This window comes from Vigna umbellata, chromosome 1 (genome assembly GCF_029865625.1).
Source record: "Vigna umbellata cultivar VRB3 chromosome 1, Vumbellata_1.0, whole genome shotgun sequence".
Classification (NCBI taxonomy): domain Eukaryota; kingdom Viridiplantae; phylum Streptophyta; class Magnoliopsida; order Fabales; family Fabaceae; genus Vigna; species Vigna umbellata.
Window position 1 is genome coordinate 68,005,896 of NC_142165.1, and position 27,103 is coordinate 68,032,998.

A 27,103-nucleotide genomic window follows, 5' to 3' on the forward strand; every position below is an offset into this window, starting at 1 on the left:
TAACCGGTGCTCGCGTTCTGGAATGGGTGAAAATGCAGGGTATTTGACGTCACTCCCCTTCCCCGCCGACGTCTAACTGGTAAAAAGAATTAATATTGAAGTTCAAAATGAGGTAATTTCACACATTTTTTACGTTTGTGGGGAGGGGGGCCGACGTCTAAGTGGGTAAAAATATTAATATTGACGTTTAAAATGAGATATTTTTGGACATTTTTGACGTATGCGGGGTAGGAAGCCAACATCTAATTTCAATTAGACTTCAGGGAGTTTGTAGCCGACATTTAAAGGCAATAAAATAACGATTTTTCAGTACTGTATGCAGATCATTTGATGTCTGACCTTGGGAGAGACGACATCTATACTTTATTTGACGTCAGAGACCCATTTAACCAACTTCTATAATGACATTTTATTTATAAAATTATCATCGATCATTTTTTACGTTGGATTTCCTTTCCTCAAATGTTAAATGTGTGATGCTAAATTTTATTTCTACATTAGTGATGAGTTAGAAAATTTACAGAGAAATGATATATTAATTATATTAATATTGATAAATATGTATTGGAAAAGTTTCTGACAATTTATATGATAAATATCTCCAGTGTTATTTACTAAAAAAAATCTAGGAGTAATCACGTTTTTAACAATAATAATCTTGTCCTCACCTGTTTAGTTTAGGAAATCAGAGAAAAAAAATTGTCTTAATTTTCATTGGGTAAGTTTTTAGTTGATTATTGTAGCTATTAAAAAATCATTTTAAACTTTTATGTAGGTACTTGTTAAAATAGAAAAGAAAATATTTAGTGATATAAAATATATTTAGAATTATCCTAAATACTTGTACATGTACTCTTAAACCTTAGATTTTAAGGTTCTAGATTCCTTGTCTCCACTGACAACAAACTTCCTCCTATATTTTGTCTGCGTTATTTATGAGTTTCTTTTTCCTGTTTTTTTGAGCGAATAATTTCTTGCAATAATTCGATAATAAATACACTGAAAATCAGAATTTACAGTTTAAAATACACTGAAAACTATAATCTAGAAAAAGAAAACTCATTAGATAGTAGGGATACAAATGTGAGTTTTAATAATGTGTTCGTTCATAAAGAGAGTGATAAAAAAATTGCATTTCTAATGTTTAATGAAGAAAGCTTGCGTTTCGTTGTGTTTGGTGGATGAGCATTATCGCGATCCTGTTAATAGTCATTCTGTAAATTAGAATGACTGGGCAATTAGATGAAGAGCATGAGTCTTAATTATGTCGTTATTAAATTAAATTAAATTAAAAATATTTAATTAGGGTCTCATTATGAGAAAAATTGACTTAACTTATTCGGATTCCCATGGCAATCGTGTGGTTGCTGAGAGTGCCAACTTTGAAATCTTGTTAACCCGTACATAGAAGACACATGTTCCCAATCCTCAGTATATTTTGCAACTAATTGAGGAGCTGCGTCATCGCTCGATGAACATATCTATCATTAATCTCTTACTAAATTTTATTGACACTTTATAACTTTCATTAGTTATCATCAATTTTAAATTCTTGAACTACTAACATTCTTTTCACCATTTATTAATATGCTAACATGTATCTAGACACATTACGCCTCATGCAAACGATGCCACATTAGTCACAAGCACCATATTACTATTAATTGAAAATTAAAAATATTGCTTTTAAAGCATATTTTACATTTTGTATTTACCAATACTCAAAGCGTAAACTTTAGCAACAATTTTCCCTTCAAATTGTATTAAACCATGACAAATGATTGATGCAAATAGACAACATGTAAAGCAAAAAAGATAACTTGTAATCAGATAATTCCACCACAAAAAATGAAAAAAAGCAAAAGGAAAACTTTTGTAGTCTTTTTTCTCAACGATTATTGCATGGACCAAATAATGATGTATTAGTTTGGTGAAAAACATTCTGAAATGGTATGGTTTAACTAGTGAGAGAGGACAGGAAAATTGGCTGCTGAGTACAGAATTAAGTGGGAATAAAAAAGCAGCAATTGGCAATAACATTCTAATGGAGAAATGAGAATTGAATATTACTTGATAAGGATATAGACGTCCTTGCACTGGTTCTTTGAACCATGTGCAAAAGTCAGTAACAGATATACATGTGAAATAGTTCTGACTCCTCATTGGTGCATGCATGCCTGTGACGCATGTACTAGGAATAGTAAATTTATCCCATCACCCAATCACTAGCATGCAAGGAAACCCACCCTCAAAGATAAAACCACCACCAATCTCCTTTCAAACATTTCAAACACCTTCATTTCTCTGCAAACCCTTCACTTCATAACTCCCTTTTTCTTCTCCCGAACCAAGTTCATATTTTTCACTCCATGGATGCTACCACAAGCTCTGAACTTCCCCCTGGCTTTAGGTTTCACCCAACGGACGAGGAACTAATCGTGTATTACCTCTGCAACCAAGCCACATCAAAGCCCTGCCCTGCTTCTATCATCCCAGAAGTCGATCTCTACAAGTTTGATCCATGGGAATTGCCAGGTATATAGTAACATCACTAGCCAAACCTTTGTTTTCTACTTGTTGCACCACAATGTCTCTCTCTAAATGTTTCACTTGTTGCATCTTCTTGTTATGAATATCCCTTGGAATCCAGATAAAACAGAGTTTGGAGAAAATGAATGGTATTTCTTTAGTCCACGAGACAGAAAGTACCCAAACGGTGTGAGGCCGAACAGAGCAACAGTGTCTGGGTATTGGAAGGCCACTGGCACAGACAAGGCAATCTATAGTGGATCTAAGCTTGTGGGGGTGAAGAAATCCTTAGTATTTTATAAGGGTAGGCCACCAAAGGGTGACAAGACTGATTGGATTATGCATGAATACCGATTGGCGGAATCAAAACAATCGGCTAACAGGAAAATTGGGTCCATGAGGGTAAAACTTTTAAGCCTTGTGCTCCTTTATTTGTGAAATTTAACAACTTATTTTACCATTCAATAATGTTACTTTATGATTGACATTTCCCTTGGTTTTGGATGTTTCATCAGCTGGATGACTGGGTCCTGTGCAGGATTTATAAGAAGAAGAACATCGGAAAAACAGAGCACAAGGAGACGCACCCAAAAGTTCAAATGACTGATCTTATAGCTGAAAACAATGATGAGCAGAAAATGATGATGAACCTTCCCAGGACTTGGTCCCTCACTTACCTTTTGGATATGAATTACTTGGGTCCAATTTTATCTGATGGCCCCTATTGCTCAACCTTTGATTTTCAAATGAGCAATGCCAATATTGGAATTGACCCCTTAGTAAAATCTCAACCGGTTGAAATGGCGAACAATTATGTAGCAGACTCAGGGAAATACTGAGTGAAACAGAGTAGCAACATTGACCACAAGTATGTGTGAAGCAGATGAAAGATCTAGTAGGATAGGAAAAAACAAAAACAGAGTTAGATTGTTGTCTAGTCATGACGATAAGCTTCGTCCATAAAATAATCATGAAGACTCTATGTGCCAAGTATGGCAAATATGTTATGTCAAAAAATGTATTTTCAATGTGTTATTGACACTTATTGTATAGAAGGAGAAGTTAGACGCCTCTTAATTAAGGTTGATACATGATTAGTTACATTCCTTATCTTGATTCGGTCAAGCCACATGCTTTGATCATGCCTCGGAAGCATGTGAATCTAGATATGGTCGCTCACTTTTTGTAAACAATACAATGATAATTTATTTTGACCAATGATATATTTGGCAAATTCTGCACTATGTGTCAATAATTGAAGCCAAATTGGTTTCCAAAGTTAACGTAATCTTTGTACATTGTCTTATCCAAAAGATGACGGAAGTGTTGATTGAAAAAAACAACGGTCGTTGAACCGCGTGGAAAGCTATGAAATGCGTGTCAATGATATTGGTTTATGCTTGGCTAATATTAACAATAAGGGTTTGTATTAAATATGCTAATAACAATGGGAATGATAATGACACATTTTGGAGTTTTACTTAATAACTAATCCTAGTATGTTTATCGTCATGAACTAAAAGTCAAACTAGAAAACTAGAATTTCAAATAAATTATCGAGTGAGACTAATTGTTTTCATTGATGTGTTATTATCTTATTGGTAGAATCTTTGCATTCTTAGTATTGGAAGGAGTAAGAAGTAGATCAGATTAAGCTTTTCTTAAATGAATAAATCTAGAAGATTCGAAAGAAGACGATAAGGTAAAAATAGTCAAGATCACACCACCTTGGATGATAATCCTTGTCACTTTGGTATTTTCCTAAAATCGGTTAATTTTCCAACGATCAAGCATAATCGTTTTTCTTCCACATTCGAAGAAATTTTCGCTTATATTATTGAGCAATGTTTATGACATACCACTTAATCAATTGTCAACCCCATATATAAAAAAAAAAACATTCCATCGTATTGAAGTTCTCGAACGAAGATCACATGACATCATTAAAACCAAGTATAAACCACTTTAATGGTTGCATCATGCCTTATCGAAGTGTCAAATGTTAGAAAGTATAAAAGGAGTTGGAATTGAGATTTTCAAGACTTTAAAACCTTGTAAAATGAATGACTAACTTAAAATCATAGTTTAACGAAAACCAAATTCAACACTGTAAAAAAAATTTACTTTCAATGTTTTTTAATATTTTAAAAAGTTGGAATATATAATACAATATCAAAAAAATCACAATATCACGCACACGCATACGCACGCCCACCCACGTGCTCACGCACACGTACACGCACAAACACACACACACGCACACACGACACACACACACAGACACACACACACGCGCATACATACACGTGCACACACACACACACACACGGCACACACACACAGACACACACACAAACACAAACACACACACAAACATACACACACACACACAAACACAAACACATACACACACACAGAGACACACACAGAGACACACACACATACACATAGACACACACACATACACATAGACACAGCGAGACACACAGACACACACATTGACATAGACACAGACACACAGTTACACACAGTTACACACACACACAGACACACACACACACATAGACACAAACACATACACACACTATATGGGTTGGTAAGAGATAAGGAAAAAGAAATCAAATTATACTACTTCACCGTCTACGTTATTTAGTAATTAAGTTAGTTTATTATTTATCAAGTTTTACAAAAATATTCAATAAAACAAGAAAAATGTACAAATACAAGATCTTAAACTCTAGAAGATTTCTTACCGCATATTATATATGGGTTGGTAAGAGATAACGAAAAAGAAAACAAATTATACTACTTCACCCTCTACGTTCTTTAATAATTAAGCTAGTTTATTATTTATCAAGTTTTACAAAAATATTCAAGAAAACAAGAAAAATGTACAAATACAAGATCTTAAACTCTAGAAGATTTCTTACCGCCTATTGTGAAATTCTATAAAAAAAAAATCTTGATAACCCTGATCAAGAACAAAACGACTTAAAAAAGAAAAAAAATGGAATAACATCATCTAAACATATTTAAGCTCAAACGATGTAAAGAACATATAATGGCGATCTTCAATGTAAAAAAAAAAATCCTAGAAAATGTTATTCAAAATGCAAAGCTTTCCGTCAAAGTATTTTGAAAGATTTCATGTTCGTTAATGCATATTTAAAAAGAGTAAAGAAAACATAGATTTGTAGGTATGATAGTTTTAACAAACTAAAACACGTTTTAGCCAATTAAACATTATTTTATGAAGTTTCACAAAATTTTAGCCATTTAAAGTGACATTTTAATCAATTAAAATCAATTAAAAGTGACTTTATAGTGAACTTAGCAAATTAAAATTATGTTTTAATATACTAAAATAGAACGAATTTCATTTCTTAAGAAACTTAAGTGATTTTAGTCAACTATAATAAAATTTTAATGGACTAAAACGTTCTAGCTTGCAACCCGACAATCAATAACATTTTTAACTAACTAAAATTAACTTTAATTAATTAAAATTAACTGAGCATTTAAACGATAGTTTTAAACGCTTCTTAAAGGTATTTTAGTCAAAACCAATCAAGATCAATGACTCAAAACTTACCTAAAACACCTAAAATAACAAAATTACAACTCAAACACTATACTAACTACGATATCAACTTTTCAATAGATTCATCATCAAATACAAGTGGTTAGAAACATCAAATCAACCCAATCAAGCTTTCTTGACTCTTTAATATCAATAAACCGTACATCCTAAGATTTTTGTCTCTCAAACAACTTTTATACACCTTAACCTTGTCAAGTAAAGCAACAGCATTATAATTTTCTTTGTATACCATTCTCTTTTAATTTCATCATACCACCTTTTAATTTTAAATTTGTATAAAACCTTCACAGGATCTAGATAGACCAAAACTTCCCATTCTCTTTGTAGGTTACTGCAGGAATAAGCCCTACTGAAATCACAAGAATAATAGAGAATGATGAAAATATAGTCTTGTAACAGTCACATTGAAGAACAAGGTGAATAAACAAATTAATTTATTACTCGTGTCATAGGGCTTGGTGTTAAATGATTTTAACAAAAAAAATCACATATAAAAACAAAACCAATTTCCAAGTTATTTTCAATTCTTGAAATTTTAGTCAAAAGGAAAGTCAATTTGTCCCTTTTAGTCTATTAAAATCATGAATTACTCGATTAAAACACTATGAAAATATTAAAATGGTTGTTCAATTTTTTTAGTCAATTAAAACGATGTTTTTAGTAAACTAAAATCGGTATAACTTCTATTTTAAGTTATTTTTAGTTTATTAAAAGTCTATCATGCATCCCAATTAGGCAACCTGTTGGAAACTAAACACACATTTAGATAATTTGGCAAAGAATTTGTTAGCAACCAATAAATATAAAATGGAATATAGATGCATTAAATGTTTAGAAAATGAAGTGTTGTAAAAAAAAAGTCATCAAAAGAATATTAGAACAAACTATCGAAGGAAAGTGATAAGAGCATTTGTGACAATGAATTTGTAATGCCCATCAGATAGCTATTTTATGAGTGTTTGAGAAATGAAGGTGTATTTGATGATAATAAGAACATAAGTTATTTTTTAAAAATATTTGGTCAATCCTAGTTCATCAACAATTCACCAACTGTTACTAAAGGAATCTTCTCCTTGACGACAACAACATTCAAAACTCTAAAATCTATGTAAAAGTGCTAATAACCATCTTTCTTTTTAACCAATAATATAAGTAATATAGGTAGAGTAAAGAGTAGTACTAGGGGTTATTGTTAGTAATTTTTCTATGAAAGTCAAAGGTACTTCTCATTCAAGACATTATAGAAAACATTATAATGTTAAAAGGTTAAAAAAGAAACATAACTACGCACAGAATATACAAAACATAATTGTCCACTCATAAAAAATGGACAGAAAAAGAAAACAAACAGATAAAAAATTGTTTGTGAAATCCAAGAATGATTGTCCAACAATAAGAGACTACAAAATGTGTATTAATTACCGGCGCCTTCGATCCATCGATAACAAAAAAATGCCATCGGTAAACATACAATACCGACGGATTATCGACGGCTATTAAGTTCACGGTAACAAGTTCGTCGGAAATATTTGTCGATGGATTCTGACCGTCGATAAATTTATCGGCGGATATTACCGAAGGTTAGAAGCCGTCGATAATTACCGACGACAATTACCTTCGGCAATTACGGACGATCATTGTCCTTCGATAATATCAGTAGAAAATTATCGACGGTTTGCAGCCTTCGGTAATTGTTTTCTGACTGCTGGTGTGTCAGAGACTTTATGCTATTACCGACGTTAGTATCCGTCGGTAAGGCCGTCAGTGATGTACAGAGCAGATTCCAGTACTGTTTCTTCACTCCCTACCCACCACAATACACCTACCAATCAATATCATCATACATCAATGCACTCAATATTTGTTTCATAAAATGCAGGTTGCACTACTATTTGTACATTGCCTACCCACCACAATACACCTGTTAATCAATATCATCATACATCAATGCACTCAATATTTGTTTTATAAAATGCAATCAATATCAAGAAACATCAAAACATCAAATATATCATTAATACCATAGAAGTACTTGTTAATAGTAATAAACGTCAAAACACAAATGTTTTTAAACTAAGCAACTAAGTTTTAAAATTTTATCGACTATTAATATCATAGAAGTAGTTGTTAATAGTAATAAACGTTAAAACTCAAAAATGTTTTTAAACTAAGAAACTAAGTTTTAAAAGTTCATCAACTCCTAATAGTCAGTATAGTCATCAAAATCATCATCTTCTTCTTGTTGCTGGACAGGTGGTTGCACTGGAGTGGGCTGCATGGGCTGTGTTGGTGAGTGTGGCTGGTGGGAAGATGATGGGCCGGATACTTGTTCCTGAGGTATGTATTTCCTAAACATATCTTCAAGAGTCTTCAATCTGGTTATAACTGCATCATAAGCCTCTCTATTGACCATGTTGATTTGCTCAGTATTGTTGGATGTAGATGATTGATGTTTCAATATCCCTCCTCTTGTAGCATTGTAATTGGAGGCAAGTTGTCCTACCCCATAAACTCTTCCTTTCTTCTTCCCCCTGACGACATCAACCCAGCATTGGGTCTTCACGATGTCCTCATTTGCATCTTTTCTTGAGGCAACATCAGGAGTAGATCCCACCTCCGATCTCGCTTGTGTGAGTCTAGTAGAAAAAACTTCCTGTTAAATAAGATAAAAAACGTCAGTAACTTTAAATTCAAAGTGTGAAACTAAAATAAATAGTAGAACATTGAATATTATTACGCCAAACTACTTAGAATGGTCTTGCGAGACCTCTCATCAACAAATGTGCCAGTCCCCTTCCGAATATGAGTTTGTGTAAACACCTCATCAACACTAACAGCACGTCCCAGCTTTGCTGCCTGTAAAATTATAAAACATATAATTTCAAAGTACACGATGTTATGGAAAAATTGATAATAAATGAATGAAGATTTCTACCATACGAATTACATGCTCATGTGTAGTAATCAATCCTCTAGTGTGGAGCACACCACCTTTTTCTGAAGCCCTATTTTTCTGGGCGGTAACACATTTAACATGGTATGCTGGCGTATTCCAATGTGCCAACAATGAGTTTCAAATGTGCTCCCCCACCCAATAAGGGCGTTCTCCTGTGATCCTTGCATCTCTAAACATTTCTGACAGTTTGTGAGATGCTTTGCTGTGGAAGTTTCTTTTAATTTGAATTTCATGCTCAGGTATCCACTACATCTTTTGCTGTTACAATATATAATGTTAAAATAAAGAAGATGAAATTCCTATTTGAAATTAATACAACATGATTAAGTAACAAAATGTTTTTACCTTAAATATTTGCCAGAAATGTTCCTGGTCATCTTCGGGGATTGCTCCCCATGATGTCCAAGGCTGAAGAAATTGTTGCTTAATAATTCTAGTGATAGCTTGTGAAGCAACTCTAGAAGGAAGAAACCTGAAGTATGAATGCAAGAAAGTTATGAATCTATAGGTATAGTACAAGAAATAATTTACTACAAATAATGACTAAGAAGAAAATGTGGTATTACCCTTTTCCATAAGGTTCAATAGAACGCCGATGATGAGGGAAAGGATCAATCATATCACCAGGATCATCCGATGGCTGCTGAACATCTGTAGATCGTATAGAAGATGTTCTGGGGATAGAAGGAGAGGGATCAATTATTGGTGTTGGATCCACAATAGGATTTGGTGTGGGTGGTACAATAGAAGGAGTGGGTCGTATAGTAGGGGGTGAGGTCAATATAGTAGGGGGTGTGGTCGGTATAGTAGGAGGTGTGGGCTGCGGAGTAGGGCGTGGTGGGAGAGATGATCGAATGTCAGCTCGAGTACTGCCATCTGCCAATGGTTGGGTGTCAGGAACCCTGATAACATACTATGCTTGTTATCTAGTCTTTTTTATAGCCTTCCCCTTATAAGGAGCCGAAGGACCCTCTCCTGACATGGCTGCAATACAGAAATATAAAAATACAGCGGCAAAAACTGTAAATGATTAATTAACACATAATACATTAATTCAATTTTAATACATCATTTAATTTACACAATGATTGTTACAACAATTGTTACAAATTTGTAGAACCGTGCATCATAACACAAGGGTTGTTCTAATTCAATCGTCTTCATCGCCATCATCATCGTTACTATCTTCATTGTTAGAACCGTCACTGTGATCATCATAATGCAAAGAATCATCATCATCTTCATCGTCGTCCTCTTCATTGTGTTGAAATTCTTCTTCATCTTCGTGGTCTTCTTCTTCCTCTTTTTCTTCTCCTTCTTCTTCATCTTCTTGGTTTTGTCCCTCCAAGTCTTCATCATCACCATCAAAGTCATGCAATGCGAATATTCCTTCATCTTGAATAATTTCATTTTCATGTTCCATTTCATGAACTTGGTAAGGGATTTCATCTTGGACATCATTTAACTCAATGTGACCCCTAGGCTTGGTTTGTATTGCAACACACCAACCAAATTTGTTAATGGTAGGAAAATTTGGATATAGGACATAATAAACTTGTTTAACATTATGTGCTAGAATGAATGGATCAAATGCGGTATCTTGAAGTCATTTGAAATTCAACAATATTATACCTAGGATCCACTCTTGTTCCACTCCTAGAAGGATCAAACCATTCACAATAAAAAAGAACTACTCTCTTTGGAGTAGTTGAACTATTGTACTTCAACTCATAAATTTTTTGAATAATACCATAGAAATCATCATAACCACCCTCGATAAGTCCTTTCACAAACACACCACAATTAGTTGTCTTCCTTCCTTTGGACCATGCATTTGTGTGGAACTTGTACCCATTGACAAAATATGTGTGCCATTCTTTAACACATCTCATGGGCCAGTTTGATAAATCCCTTAAATCTTGAATTATGGGACTTAATGCTTGGTTGTGAACCTACAAATACGTAAAGAAATATTAAGTTACAAGTGTTAAACCAATTGATCTGTTCATGATTAACGAAAACATAAACATACTTGATATCTGAACCACTGTGGAAACTCCGAGTGTATTATACCAGAACTACTTCCTTCTGGGACTTGCATTGCCACAAGAAATGAGCTATTAAATATTAACACAATTAGAGACTATAACAATTTGAGGATTGGCAATAAGTTTAGGTTTAGAACATACTCAAGGTAGACCTTAACTTCGATGCAATTAATTAACACATGGACGTGAGCATAGTTGAATTCAGCATCAGTTAACCAATAAGTAAACTCCTTGCACGCAGGACGACCCACCTATCGAAACACTGACAATGTTGATTGACATGTACCAATTTGGCATTATGTTTCATTCCTAACATATTTTGGCAACAACATAAAGTTTTTGAAATAATGTGAACAAAAATATATTGTCTCACGATGTAAGTAAGCTACACATATGGATCCTTCCACTCTAGCTTTATTTTTCACTGATCGTTTTTATTGTCCCATAAATCTTTCAAACGGATACATCCACCTATATTGCACTGGCCCACCAAGCCATGCTTCATATGCAAGATGAATTGGAAGATGTTCCATTGAATCAAAGAATGGATGAGGGAATATTCTTTCCAATTTGCAAAGAATAATTGGAATATTTTCCTCCAACTTTCTCAGTGAATCTGCCTTGAGCGTTGTGGCACACAAATCCTTAAAGAAATGACTGATTTCTATTAGTGGATTTAACACGTGGATTGACAACTAAACGCAACCGGGATTAAAGTCTCCATAAATACATGACAATCATGACTCTTCAAACCTTGAATACCAACCTTATCAATATTAACACATTTGGCCAAGTTTGAAGAATAACCATCTGGCATTTTAAGCTCTTTTATCCATTGACAAATTATTCTAGCCTCAGTTTTTGATACGGTGAAATTTGCCTTTGGCTTTACCAACCTGCCGTTATGTTGAGGCTTCAACTCTAAGTCTCTTCTAACACAATATAAAGATAAATATTTTCTTGCATTTTCATTATCTTTTGTTTTCCCACTAACATTCATAACCGTGTTAAAGATGTTGTCAAAGAAATTTTTTTCTATATGCATGACATCCAGGTTATGTCTGAGCAAGTTATCCTTCCAATATGGAATATCCCAAAAAATGCTTCTTTTTGTCTAGTTATGCCACTCTCCAAACCCTTCTATCCTATTGATACCACTTTCAGTGACTTTTGGAAAATGTTTTACTCTTCTCCGCACTTGAGAAGGATTAAGTCTAGGCGGTGGAAAATCTTTTTCAAGTTCGCCTTTGCGAAACGTTTTTTTTTCCTCCTGGACATGTGATCCATGGGCAAGAACCTTCGATGATAGTTAAACAAACTACTTTTCCGACCATAACTCAATGAGAATGACTTTATGTGTTCCATGCAATGCGGACAAACTAATCGACCATGCATGTTCCAACCAGATAACATATCATATGTAGGAAAGTCATTAATCGTCCACATCAAAGCTGCTCTCATAAGGAAATTTTGCTTCTTTGACACATCATACGTCCAAATACCACTCCATAGCTTCTTTAAATAATCAATCAAAGGCTCCAAATAAACATCAATGAATGCCTTGGGATTAGATGGACCTAGTATTATACATGTTAAAAACATGTAAGGCTTTGTCATACACATCTGAGGAGGAAGATTGTATGGGTCACAATCACCGGCCAACATGAATATGGTGATGCAAAAGCCTGAATGTATGGCGTAAACCCATCTGAACATAGACCAAGTCGCACATTACGCGCATCACTAGCAAAGGATGGATGTTTACGATTGAAGAGCTTCCAAGCTTCACCGTTAGAAGGATGACGCAACAGTCCTTCAATATTTTTACCATCATGCCATGTCATGTGTTCAGCTGTTTGCATTGAAGTGAACATTCCTTTTAATCTAGGAATGATAGGCAAGTAGAAAATGTACTTGAATGGAATTCGTTTTTTTGCCTCCGTTCAGGATGCATTGTCTGAAATCGATGCTGCCCACAAAATTTACATTGGACCAAGGATGCATCATTCTTGCCGTGGTCGTTATCATAGAAAAGCATACATCCATTGACACAATAATCAATCTTTTTCGCTTCCAATCCTAGCTTTGAAACACATTTTTTGGCTTCGTAATAATTCTTGGGCAAAGAATTGTTTATTGGTGTTAGGTCTAAAATCAATTTTGAAATGAAGTCCATTGCTTGATTGGGAATGTTCCAATTAGATTTACAAGCCATGAGTTTAATGCAAACTGACAATTTTGACTCTGATGACCCATCAAATACAGGTTCGTTTGCATCTCCCAATAAGTTGTAAAACCTTTGAGTGGTTTCATTTGGAGACTCTTCATCAGGACTATCTTCTGCTTCTTGTTCAGAATGTCGACAAATAGACATGTCGACCATTTCTTACATATACAATAATTGATCTAACTCATCTGTATGTACAAAATTGTTCGAACTTGAAGCTTGCCGCTTTGAACGAGCAGTCGAGGTGATAGGCATTTCTTCACCATGAAATGTCCATAGTGTGTAATTTGGCATGAACCCTTTTCTGTATAGGTGAACTTTGACCTCTTCATCTTTCAAAATCCTTGTACATTCGCACTTGAGGCATGGACATCGAATCCCTCCATCAATAGCATAATATTCATATTGTCGAGCCGTATGCACAAACTTTTCAACTCCTTGTACAAAAGCTTCCTTCAGTCATCTCCGACCACTATAACAACGGTCGTACATCCATGCACGATGGTTGGGAATTTGGGCCATGTTCTGTGACAAGCCAAACGAAGACAAACTGAGTCAAAATAACAAAAGTCCATGTGACATAAGTAATAAAACTATTACTACTTAAGTCGAACATGGAACACAATTTCAACACTACTGTGACAAAAGTCCATGTGACATAAGTAATAAACTTATTACTACTTAAGTGAAACATGGAATACAATTTCAACACTACTATGGCAAAAGTCCATGTCGCATAACCCATTACCCTCGTTAATAGTTCTGCATATACATTTAAGGGCAAGATAAATCATTAGCGTCATTATCAACATTCACAGGGGTAGTGTACAGGCCAATTTGTAGGCTTCCTTTCACATATGGGATTGGCCATATTGTACGATGTGGGTTTCAAAATTACATGAGGAACCTAACTAAATGATACCTAGGGTTGGGCATATTGTACAATGTAGTTGTAATTCAATTCAAATAAGACAATCCAAATTTATCTTCAACCAAATATAGTTGAACCCACAACTATGGCAAAACATACACCAATACTTATAAGTTTGACCTTAAAACATACACCAATACTTACACAATATATACATAAACAACATACACTAAACAATTTTTATGATTAATAAGTCACACCTACACAACAATAGCATAGGACATATAATACATACACCAATAGTCGAAATTCATAACATAATAACAAATAGATTCACAATTTGAACATACTTTACTTGGTACAAAACTGAAGAATGCTTGGAAAACTAGTTCAGGAATACTGGGTCGATAGCAGAGCAATATGGGGTGGACTCAAGTTTAATAGGAAATATCTGCGAACAAAATAAAAACAAACATACCACTTAGAGAAAAATAAGCAAACATGGCGTTTAAGACCAACACATGTACCACTCATTTCACATGTAACTACGTTAATGCCACTAGAACTATCCTATTACTAAATCAAACCTCAAACTAGATTGATTATACACACCACACATCACTTTTCTATTATACACATACATAATGAAGAAAGAATTGAATATCTACTTCTAAGAACATAACAAAAACACTAAAAACATGTAAATAATGAAGGTTCTTTATCATAAATATAGACAAGGTATATTTTAATTTTAATTTTTATGATAATATCATTGTATATAAAAAACATTTATCACATAAACTAAAGTATATTTTTATGATAATAAGAATAAAGCATGGGCCATAATAGCTTACATTTAGTGTGCCCTTTCAAGGTAGAGAGTGTAAAGATACTGACGCAATAAGCAAGTGCGTTGACTACCTACAATAAACAAAAATGAAAAAGGAAATCAGAGTTAAGGTTGACAACACAATAAGTACCATGAGATTCCTCAAGTATAATTAACCAAAAGTTCCTCACAAGCATATTTCTTGTCAGATATGTATATTTTTGTAGGTTCATTAGGAAACTTATTACTTATTTTAATCATATTACATCGAAATCTCTTATAAAGTACATAAAATTTTGTTAATTGTTAAAAGGTAGGAAAGTTTGCACGTGATCATTAATAAGAAAACAAATTCCGAATAAAAATATCTTAGGATATTTGAGATTAATTTATTCAATTAGTTAGTTCTTCTCTGTCTGATTATATAAATATGTAACAAATTTCTTATCAATAAACTTTATTAATTTAATTTTCATTAAAAAAGAAAACAAAGAAAAGTATAAGAACCAGAAATGATAAAACAAAAACAGAATCTTTCTAAACACATAAAATTCAAACTCGTCTAATTTTTTTTCCTTTAAACTTGAAGATATATAAAAATTATGAAACGAAGTTAGAATATTGAGAGAGAAAAAATGAAGATGGTAAACATTTGGGTGCAATAGAGGAAAGAAGATGAGGGTGAAAAAGGGGTTATTTGGTATATTAGGTGTAATTTAGATGAGTCTAAGTGAGTGAAAATGAGAGTGAGTGTTTGTAAATGAGCTATGGTTTGCTTACCAAATTTCTACTAAACAGCAATGCAAGACTAATTAATGCACATCTTTTTTTGGGTGGTAAAACGCAAATGTGGTTTACTCATTTAACAATTCAGAGTGCAATATGTATGCCACTCCATCTACCTCTCTCTCCATCCATTGTAAGAACCAAATACTACTTACTTCAACCATGATCTAATTGTTTGGCCCCTACCATAGACATTAAATTTTGAAAAAGCATGCATTTTTAGAAAATGGTGGAAAAGAGAAACACCCCAAACCCAAAAACTGTATCACCCTTTTAATCCATCACAAGGAGTTGTTGCACCTACATGGTAACATAGGGTAACTGTTGTCTGTTAAATTCCATGTCTAAGGAGACAACAATAGGTAACTTAATAAAAGTATATATAATGTAATTGATATGTATAATGACTTAATAAGAGTACTTGTACATTCTATGATAATCTAACCAACCAAATAAAATACTAGACTCATACACTTAACACTTAAACACCTCACTACTATCATATATCAACAAACTTCTACTACCTAAGTAATAAAAATAAATATCTATCATAATATTTTGGGACATTTAAAGCAAGCCTAACAACACACAGAGTCCATACCATGTCAAAGTTTAAATCGAAATTGGCCATACACCTACCTAATGAAAGCATTCCTTCAGTTATATTCCAGCCACCAACTACACAACTAAAATCCCCATTTCATGATACATATGTAGGTCTATTAATACTTAATGATTCACAATGCAATATCATCAATTACCACAGTAATTCAGCCACTCATAAAACATTAAAACTTATGTGACTAAACAACATATAAGTGATGGTGGTGGTGAATGAAGAGAACAAAATGTTGTGTTATATCTGATTAATTAAAGACTAAATATATGAGAGGGAAGTGGAATTAAGCGTTTGAAGGTACATATATATGAATTACTTAGGTAGATGATATAAGGGGTTTTAAGGATAGTACTTAATAGTTCTCTTTTTGTGACCCTTGGCTGAAAGGGACTTGTTTTCATATGAAGTACATACAAGAGAAACGAGAATGGAGAAAACCACTACTTTAATAAGGAAAATATTTGCTTGAATAAAGTAAATTAAGAAGTATTTGTTTGATTCTAGATAAAGGGACGAAAAATGGGTGTCGACGAAGGAGACTACTATTAATTAAACTTATAAGGTGCTTGTGTACGTGAACATAACATATACACATCACAACTTTTTAAGAAATGCTTTGATTGTAGACTAGGATTCTCTTTTATGATTGTCAACAAATTATTTCTTTTGTTGATTTCCTTTTCTTTCTCATTCACTTAATCATATATGTATGTTCGACTTTCCTAGGTTGAAAAGATTTTTGAGGGTCACCATGACCTTGTTCGTGATTTCACTCTATTTTTTCCAGATGCGTAAGGGGAAGAACTACATTCATATTTATGACAAGCAAAGAGGTTGTTGTATTGGTCAATAAATCAAAGACTTAAACAACTCTATTAAATTATGAAACTGCCTTTTTGAATAAGCTTGCAAAGATATGAAAACTCGACAGCAAAATCTCATATTAAAGGTCTTGACAACCAATAACATGCAACACTTCCCCTAAAACAGTCACTGTTCTAATCAGTTTTACAGGCTTATAATTGTCAAGCAAGGTCACACATGTGCAGTAATAAAAAGTAATGTTTCCTTAAATTTGGACAACATATAATAACGAGTATATACCCTATACTCATATCGCATACAAGTTCACCCCAAGTATCTTCACTAGCTAATATGCAACTCATAACAAAAAGATAAACTACATCATTATCACAGGAACATAATTTAATCACAGGAACAAAATTTAACATTATTATCATCAGCCCCTAATCAACACAGCCTTCCCTTTTTATCACTATCAACTATAATAGATAGCACAATCTATACAATTTTGTCGGGTCTTACAAAAGGACAACCAAAGATTCAAATGTTCAAAGCAAAATTAGAACCAAAGAACTAAAATAATCAGCGGCCCACAACATTCATAATACTGATAATCACACAATTAACTAACCTGGTACTTTAGACAAAAGAATAGGGCAGAAGAAGAGGACTTAATGTTCGAAGCCCAACAACGCACCAACCCTACACCGTGCTTAACTCACCAACAATCCACAAACCATGAACCCTCCACGAACCCACGAACCCTCCACGACCCACCAAGCTATCCTCTTGAAGGAACCCTGACACCAATGATGGAGACGCTCTACGTTTGGAAATTGGGAACCCTAAACTGAAGAAGGAGATCGTTTAAACCCAAACGAAGCACAACCGATGGAAGTTCTTTGAATGGTTGGGCGAATAACGGAGAGGGTGTTCATGACTGAAAAACAAGCCTTGAACGCCAATCACCTCAAGCTCCTGTTCTCTGGTTCGAAGCACCGAAATAGGGTTTTCTATTTCGAAGAATGAAAGTTATGGGAGGGAAACTCAAGCTTTAGGGATTAAATATCGAGAAACTTATAGACGGTCGCATATCCCTCGGTAACTAAATTTGTCATGGAATTACCGAGGGTCCAAGTGCCCTCGGTAATATTCCACCGAAAATTTTCACCTTTTCCTGTAGTGGGAAATTCATCTTTTTTGGTGTGGAAGATCAAATAAAGTTGCAACCACAGAGCATACTGAAAATATCATATCAAATCATAATAAGCTTTGATATCACTCTGATAGGAAAATGCGTCACTAAAAACACCAATGTCTTTACCTTCGAGAATTACCCTACTAATGGAGAAATAAGGTAAAAATAATCAATACAAGAATATAATGTGGAAACAAAAAGGTAAGAGAAAAACGAAAATTGTTATCTAATGACAACTAGAGAATAACACTATGTGAAAAATTTTACAACACATAGACAAACTCTTGGATGAGTCAATGACTCCTCATGAGGCTAGAGAGACTCTTCTTAGGAGAATCACCAAAAGCATAACTAAAAGGAGACCTCTCTCTTATCTTCTTTGAGTTTATTTATCATTTCTCTTTATGATTGTTTATAACTTGGTGTCTTCACTTAGTAGGTTTGCTAATGACACCTCCTCTTTTGGAAGTTGTCACTTCCTATAATAATGAAATGATTAACCCAAGTGAGTGTACTCACCCCTACCCTTCTTTTGCTAAAAAGACACTCTTGAAGTGAAAAATATAGCATCTTAGAAAAAGGAGACCACATGGAGGGCTACACGTGCTTGAAAAGAGGGAAAATAACCTTTTTAAAGATTGGATGGGGCCCACAAAAGATTTAGGGTTGCACATGTATCAGGAGAGAGAAAAATAATTTTGAAAAACACCTTTGAATATTAGATTGATCTCACATAGATTTGGAGAGTATTTGATTTCTTTAGTTTCTTGAATGTTAATTTTCTTTGTAATTATTAGGAGACCGCTCACTTGGTTTACTTAAGAGAGAATTATTATGTTTTTGTAGACTCTCCATTATTTGTAAGGGGTTGAATATTTTTGTGGAGTAAAGTTATTATGTTCAATCATTTCTAGAATGAGTTGAGAGTCTCTTTTTTATTAAGCTTCTAAGTCTTATCTTGAACCAAGGTTCAAGTGGTGGAACCACTACTTATCTTAGGTGGCTTAGTACCCGCCTCCCCCAAGTGTCGTGATCACCTTTCTTTTTCTTTCCTTTCTTGTCTATCCATCTTTCACTCCATTTATCTTTATGTTCTTTTATCCATTTTATGGTTTCATAATTTATGTTTTCTTTGTTATCTTGTGTTCCTTCTTTTGGTTATGTCGAATCCATCTTCTCATCTTTTTCTTTCAATCTCTTAAAGTGAGCCTTCACATCTAGATAACTTAGTTATCTTAATGTTGTTTGGGGATCTTCATTAGACTTTCTTAATGCACCTAAACACAAACACTTTATCCTTTAAAATTCTAAGATGAACTCTTATTACTCTTTCATGCCCTTTGACCCCAAGTATACCCATACAAAACAAGAATTTAACCAAAATTACAAAGCTTTACTATAAGAGTATAAAAAAAATTAAAATACAAGTTTAAAGTGTCTTTGACATGTGTCAACTAAAACAATAAACTTAAGTCCATTATACAGCCACTAACATCCACATCAGTGCTTGTCCCAGATGATGTAAGACTTTTCAATATGTATTATTTTCATTAATTCAATAATATATTTAATCATTGTCATTAATAAAAAAAAATTATTGGACCATTAACATCATATTTAGAATAAGTGAAGAAATTGAATTTATTTTATTTTCATCTTCGTAGTTTCCCTTTTATCAATTTTAAAAGATGAGTTTATTCTTTTATTTATCATAAATATACTTATTTAAAAAAAATTAAGAATAAAAAAAAACTATAAAGTCTCATTAAATATTTAAAATGTAATTATTAAAAAGAAAATCTACAATAATCAAGTTACAATTAAAATCGAGTTATAAAATATATATAATAGTTAATTTTTTCTTTTATATTCATAAAAATTTACTGTAAAAAAGATTGGTGATAAAAAAAGATAATGATACTTTGACACCTAAAAAGGATAAACTTTTGACACCAGACACGTGTCACACTATCATTGGACTAGGTGAATTTTTTTTTTAAAAAGAAAAAATGAGGTGGAAATAAAAGGCAGTAGACGATTTTTCGTTTTTCCGGGTCTCATTTGGTGGTTTTCAAAAAATGAGAAAGGCAGCCCTCTTACTCATAATCCTTTTCGCTCACGCCTAGAAGCATTTTCGTCTTCCTCCTCCGTCGCACTCACCCACAAGCCACCGTCATCGCCGTTGAGGGAGTTCGGAGTTGGTCGGAGGCACGCCGTTCACCGCAACTCACTAAAACGCCCTTGTTCCGTCGTTAGGTGCTTACGAAGCCAAAAAATTCCTAAGGGTTATCTTTTCTTCGGTGGGTTTCATTTTTTTTAATTTTTTGGGCATTTAGGTTTTGTATTGTTATTTTGTTGTTTGTCATGGTAAAGTTGAATGTTGTTTGAAGTTTATGTTGAACATTTCGTACTGCATGTGCTTTATTGGTGGAAAATTCGAATTTTTTTGTTCGGTGGGTAAAATTGTTTTAAAATTATTTGGGCATTTAGGATTTGTTTTGTTATTAGGTTGTTTTGTTGAACTTTTGGTTGAACATTTTCGGCTTTATGTCCTTTTAGATATTTTTTTACCTTTTTTGGTGTAGTGTAATGGAGGAAGTTGGTCAATACACTGAATGTTCTGATAGCAGGAAGAAGGTATGTGGGGTTGTATGAGATTTGCATAGATTTGTCGTTTTTATGTATTTAAATAAATATCATGTTTTTGTATGCAATTAGTCTTTAAACACTCCTGCAAGATGACATTGTTAGGTGCTTTGAACGAAAGGTTGACCTTTGAACAAAAGGCTTTGAATGACAACACTATTTTTTCATGGTTTTTATTGTTGCCAGATTGTATTAAGATAGGTAGGAATTTGTCGGGTGAGTTATGTGGTAGATGGGTACATAACATGGTTGAGTTTTATTTTGGGCACAAAATTATTGAATTTAATGAACTTGATGTACAATACACGAATAACAAAGTTTCCAAGGTTGTTGAACTAGATTGATATCAACATTGGTGACAAGTTCATAAAAAGTGCTTTGGCTAAGGGAGCAAATGCCAAATAAGTGGGGAGTTCAGCCAAAGTTTCTGCACATAGGGGTAAACTAAGAAAATGACATTGATTTTTAAGTGAACCAATTTTTTTTAAGACTTATTGGCCATACAATTGATGTTCAGCCATTGATTATCACATTAATATGGAACTCCATGGCCTAGGAACAGTTCTTTTTAAAACTCAATCTGCAGAAACAGAACTGAGAGCAAATGCCAAATAAGTGTGAAGTTCAAGCAAAGTTTCTGCACACAGGGGTCAATTGAGAAAATGGGATTGATTTTGAAGTGAACCAATTTTTCTAAGACTTATTGGCCATACAAGTGATGTTCAGCCATTGATTATCACATTTATATGGAACTCCATGGCCAAGGAAATATTCGTTTTAAAACTCAATGTGCAGAAACAGAACTGGAAGCAAAGGTCGAAACAGAACTGGAAGCAAAGGTCAAATAAGTGGGGAGTGAAGGCAAAGTTTCTGCACGCAAGGGTCAAATAAGAAAATGACATTGATTTTTAAATGAACCAATTTTTTTAAGACTTATTGGACATAAAAGTGATGTTCTACCATTGATTATCACATGTATATGGATCTCCATGGCCAAGGAACAATTGTTTTTAAAACTCAATGTGCAGAAACAGAAATGGGAGCAAAGGCCAAATAAGTGGGGAGTTCAGGCAAAGTTTCTACACACAAGGGTCAACTGTGAAAATGACATTGATTTTTAAGTGAACCAATTTTTTTTAAGACCTATTGGACATAGAAGTGATGTTCAGCCGTTGATTATCACACTTAAGGCATGTATTTTGCACATGTTTGTCAACACAGTTCATGCCATTAAATGCTTCAGTGACAAATGTTTAATTTGAATTTATATCAATGATTATTATTACAAATGTTATATTGTATAAAAATGGTTAATAAATTTCAAAATTAACAATTGAACTTAATATATAAATATTAACATATAAAACAACATTTGTATAAAAACCTACGTCATTGAGACCAAGATGTCATAAATAATCTTTTATTGAAATATAAATATTTGAGGACATGAACATAAATCACTAGTAAAAAAAAGGTTTTTTAACGCACTATATACGCCTCGGTTTTACTGAAACCGAAGTGTATAAAAGTGCAATGGCATTATCGTAGTTTTAGCGAAAGTATATGTCTCGGTTGTCCAGGAACCGATGTTTAAAGGGGATACTGCCTCGGTTATTAGAACAACCGATGTAGAAAACTCTACTCCCACTTGCAAAAAAAACTTTTCACCTGCCAGCTTTTCTAATATAGGACTTTTGCCTCGATTATCTAACCAACTGAGGCGGTAGGTGAGGTGAGAGAGGGTGAAAGGAAAAAGGGATGGATCAATCGTTCCTGGTAATGCTGTCAAATCTGCTTGACCTCCACAACTCCCTTGACCCAACCACCTCCCTCCTCTCCGACTCACTCTCATCAACCACCATCAACCCCTCCTCCCTCCTCCACTCCTCCTCTATTGCAGATCTTTTCTTTCTACCCTTCTCCACAGCAAGATTGCGGCATGACAGAAGAGTTGATGTAGCGCAAGAGTTGCCATGGCTGTCCGATTAGGGTTGATGTAGTTCGCATTGCTTCCGGAGGCGCGATGGTGGCCAGTGAAATCGTGTGGTTTCTGAATTGGATCCTTGCGTGATGGTTATATAGTGTTAAATCTGGTTTCTGCAGGTCTGATTTAGGGCTTCCATTCGATGTCTCCGCCAAAACCCTCGCCCACAGTCTCACCCACGGCCTCTCTGCCAAAACCCTCGCCGCCCACTACTCCCTCGATCCCTACCTCGTCTCCAAAATCACCAACATGGTCACTCGCCTCCTTGCTACCAAGCTCTACCCCAAGTTCATCAAAATTGTCATTGGCCGCCGCCGCCTCCTCGAGACCACCCAAACCTTCGAGGAACTCACATCCCTCCCCAAAATGTGCGGTGCCATTGACACCACCCCCATCCACCTCCGCTCCACCCCTAACAACAACTAACCTCAACCCTTATCGCTTCCGCTACGGCTAGCCCTCTCTAGTCATCCAGGTCGTCTCTGATCACAAGAAGATCTTCTGGGATGTCTGCGTCAAGGCCCCTGGCGACACCGACAATGCCACCCACTTCCGCGACAACCTCCTCTACCCTTTCTCTACGACTGATGCTTCCCTCTACTGCCCTTTCTCCTCATCTCGTTCTCCCCTAGCGGGATGGACACCCCCGCACAGAACCTGTTCGATGGAATGCTCATGAAGGGAAGGTCCGTGGTAGTGGAGGCCATTAGGGGAGGTGGAAGATACTGCCTCGGTTCTGAAAGAACCGAGACGTAAAGTCCTGAAAAAAAAAACCAAAAGCACTATTGCTTCGGTTACCATTGAACTGAGGCAAAATCCTACTCCTTTTTGCCTCGGTTGTGAACTGAGGCATAAAAGGGTAGACTTTTTGCCTCGCCTGTATATGCCTCAGTTTCGGAACCGCTATCTATGGGAGAAAATAATCGTTGTTTCCCTTGACTACACTAGTGAATTGATGATGTCCTTTGTGGTTCACACTGATATTGGATGTATAACATTACAATGACATCCATTAATGTGAACTTCAACTATAATATCATTCCAATGGTTCTCAACCTCGAAGACCATAATGTGTCCTTCCTTCAAACCATATTGGGTGCAAAATTCCTTCCATCCTTTTCCAAACTTTATTGAATTCCTAGTCTCTGAAACTAAAACTTGCACATGATGTCATCCTTATAACCAAGGATCATAACCTCTGTGAACCCTTTGTTCCTGATTAAATTCCCAAATGTACTTTGCAAGTCCTATGCCAGAAGTAATATGAAGTCAATGACATTGTGATGTTAAATTTTTTTTGACAATTAATGGGCAAAATTAAAACTATTGCAGACGTACCAAATGACTTCTTGACATTGTGATTTAGTCAATTTGACAGCAAACAACGACGTCTCAAGATCTGTAGTAGAACGATAAATGAATGATTCCCTACTCTTGCTGGACCAAGGACCAAAATAAGTTATTATTTGGAAATTGTTGTCACCCAAATATTGGAAGGTTATGTGGGCATCATCAAGTCTTTCAGGGTATATGTTTTTCATTGCACACAATCCATTCGTTATTCTAGCATTGAAAGTATTCATGTTATAAGTGACCACATGTGTGTGACCATTGTTGTCCACCAACGACCACGTAGATCCTAATTCATTTTCAAAAGCAGCAACAATTCAACATACCCAAAATCCTGCAAAAGTATGCAGCAAAATTAAAATAACATACATGGAAAAAAATTATATGACAACAACATGCTTACCAAATTTGTTAGGTGGATGGTCCCAAACTTCCACAAGATTGTTGACGGTCCTGCACTAGATGAAGCAGCCATGATTTGAAAAACCAAAAAATATATATGTAGATATTTTTGGTTGATATGTTTCCCTTTGTTCATTCAAGAGATACCTGCATGACAAATATATACACAATTAAGAGGTTTGTTGAACAGTCCCAACACTTTTCAATACATCACATTTACTTTCATTCTTATGACCTTCTTCTTTAATGCAATCCATCACTGTCCAAAGAAATGTAATACAAAACCTAAGTCCAAATAACCAAAATACTACCACAAATAAAAAAAAAAATCAAACTTTCAACCAATAAAGCACATGCAAGACGAAATGTTCAACAAAAACTTCAAACAACATTCAACTTTGCCATGACAAACAACAAAATAATAATACAAAACCTAAATGCCCAAAAAAAAAAAAAATTAAACCCACCGAACAAAAGCTAACCATTAGCGACGAAAAAACCCTTCAAAAACTGACCTCCAATGACCTTTTCTAGGTTCGTAAGCACGTAACGGCAAACGATAGTTGCGATGAACAGCATGCCTCCGACCAACTCCGAACTCCCTCAATGGCGACGACGGTGGTTGTGGGTGAGTGCGATGGAGGAGGAAGACGAAAATGCTTCTGGACGAGAGCGAAAAGGATTCTGAGTGAGATGACTACCTTTCTCTTTTTTTGAAAACCACCAGAGGGACCCGCGAAACTAAAAACCATCTACTTCTTTCAATTTTCACCTCATTTTCTCTTTTTTAAAAAAATTCCACCCGGTCCAATGACAGTGTAACACGTGTCTGGTGTCAAAAGTTTGTCATTTTTAGATCTCTAAGGCATCATTATCCATAAAAAATATCAAGTATGAAGTGAGAAAATTAAATAGTTATGTTTAAGGTTTTTTTTTTCATAAATAAGAAAACGTAACAAAGAGTGAAAAGTGAAAAAAAAAGAGAAGTAAATCAAGAGAAAAAAAAAAGAAGAAAATATCTTAATAAATTTTTTTATTCTTTATTATATTTAATTTTATGTTTTATTATTTATTAATATGAATCAATATATTTTATAAAAAAATAAAAATTTACCTAATTTAATTCACATAAATTCTCAATAAATATATATAATTTTAAAGTTTAGAAAGACCACAAAATCTTCTAGCCTGCGAGAAGATCCGCCCTCGGCTAAAAATACCTTGATATGGTTATGCTTTTTCTATATCTTTTCATCTTAACCAATTTGTCAACCTCACTGTTTGCTTTCTCTCTTCAAGTCTATCATTGTATTGTATAATACAGCAATCCTCCAATAATAATAATAATAAAATTCATTGAATCTAATCTAAGGGGAAACATGGTATTGATGGTTATTATTTGTAAAACTATACCTATTATTGAATCGATAAAAAGTACTAATTAAAACCAAATGGTTCAACTTTGAATTTTAGACTAATGTTAGTAAAAAAACTTCTTGTTAAAAATGTAATATCATAACTTATAGTATTAAAAACTGAAATAAAGTATTATTTTGGAGATTCTTAACGTTTAAATCTAAATAAAATATATCATTAAATTTTAGTTTTAAATGGTAATGCAATATCTATTAATATTAAGAAAAAAATTACGTCTAGAATAAATAATAATAAATTAAAAAATAGAAAGAACACCAAAAAGGGGACCTAGTTTTTTAGGGTTAGAATATAGATTTGAAAGATTATGGGTTTGTGGCCCATCTTAGATATTTCATACTGGTTTGGGTTCCATTATGGGAATGAGCCGAGAGTGGAACATGATAAAGCAAAGGCCCAACTCATGAGTGGAACATGATAAACTTTAACCAACCTCATTCCCACAACGCTTTTTCTACATATTCAAACACAAGTACAGTCTCTATAAATATTCAAACTTTAACAATTTTTTTTACACAGATTATAAACAGCCATAAATATTTTATTAATTAAAATGATTTTATTCTCCCAGAAAAATATATTACTTTATGTTATAAATTAATTTTTCAAAATGTAATGCATAAAGTTTCTCACAATCGCAAAAGAAACAAAAAGATTAAACTTTTATATTTATTTTGAACTTATATTCTGATACGCAATTCATATTGTCTCTTATTGTCATATACTCTGTCACCTTCTAATTTATGTACTCTAATAATAAAAAATACACTCAATCTCAAAAATCAAGAGAAAAATCAGTAATTTTAAACTTTAGAAATA

The 27,103-nt window shown here is 34.1% G+C and overlaps 1 protein-coding gene, 1 long non-coding RNA gene and 1 pseudogene across 2 annotated transcripts; all 3 read left to right on the top strand.

Moving 5' to 3' along the window:
- Positions 1–2,220: 2,220 nt before the first annotated feature.
- LOC124839968 (NAC transcription factor 29-like) lies at positions 2,221–3,780 on the top strand. Its single transcript, XM_047315921.2, has 3 exons — positions 2,221–2,535; positions 2,651–2,931; positions 3,045–3,780. The coding sequence occupies exons 1-3, from the start codon at positions 2,370–2,372 to the stop codon at positions 3,366–3,368; spliced, it is 771 nt and encodes a 256-aa protein (XP_047171877.1). The 5' UTR covers positions 2,221–2,369; the 3' UTR covers positions 3,369–3,780.
- Positions 3,781–20,525: 16,745 nt separating this feature from the next.
- LOC148206139 (uncharacterized) lies at positions 20,526–21,268 on the top strand. The gene is made up of 2 exons (XR_015785918.1): positions 20,526–20,768; positions 21,054–21,268. It is a non-coding gene; the product is annotated as an uncharacterized LOC148206139 (long non-coding RNA).
- A 1,604-nt stretch (positions 21,269–22,872) lies between these two features.
- On the top strand, positions 22,873–24,339 carry LOC148206140 (uncharacterized; annotated as a pseudogene).
- Positions 24,340–27,103: the final 2,764 nt, after the last annotated feature.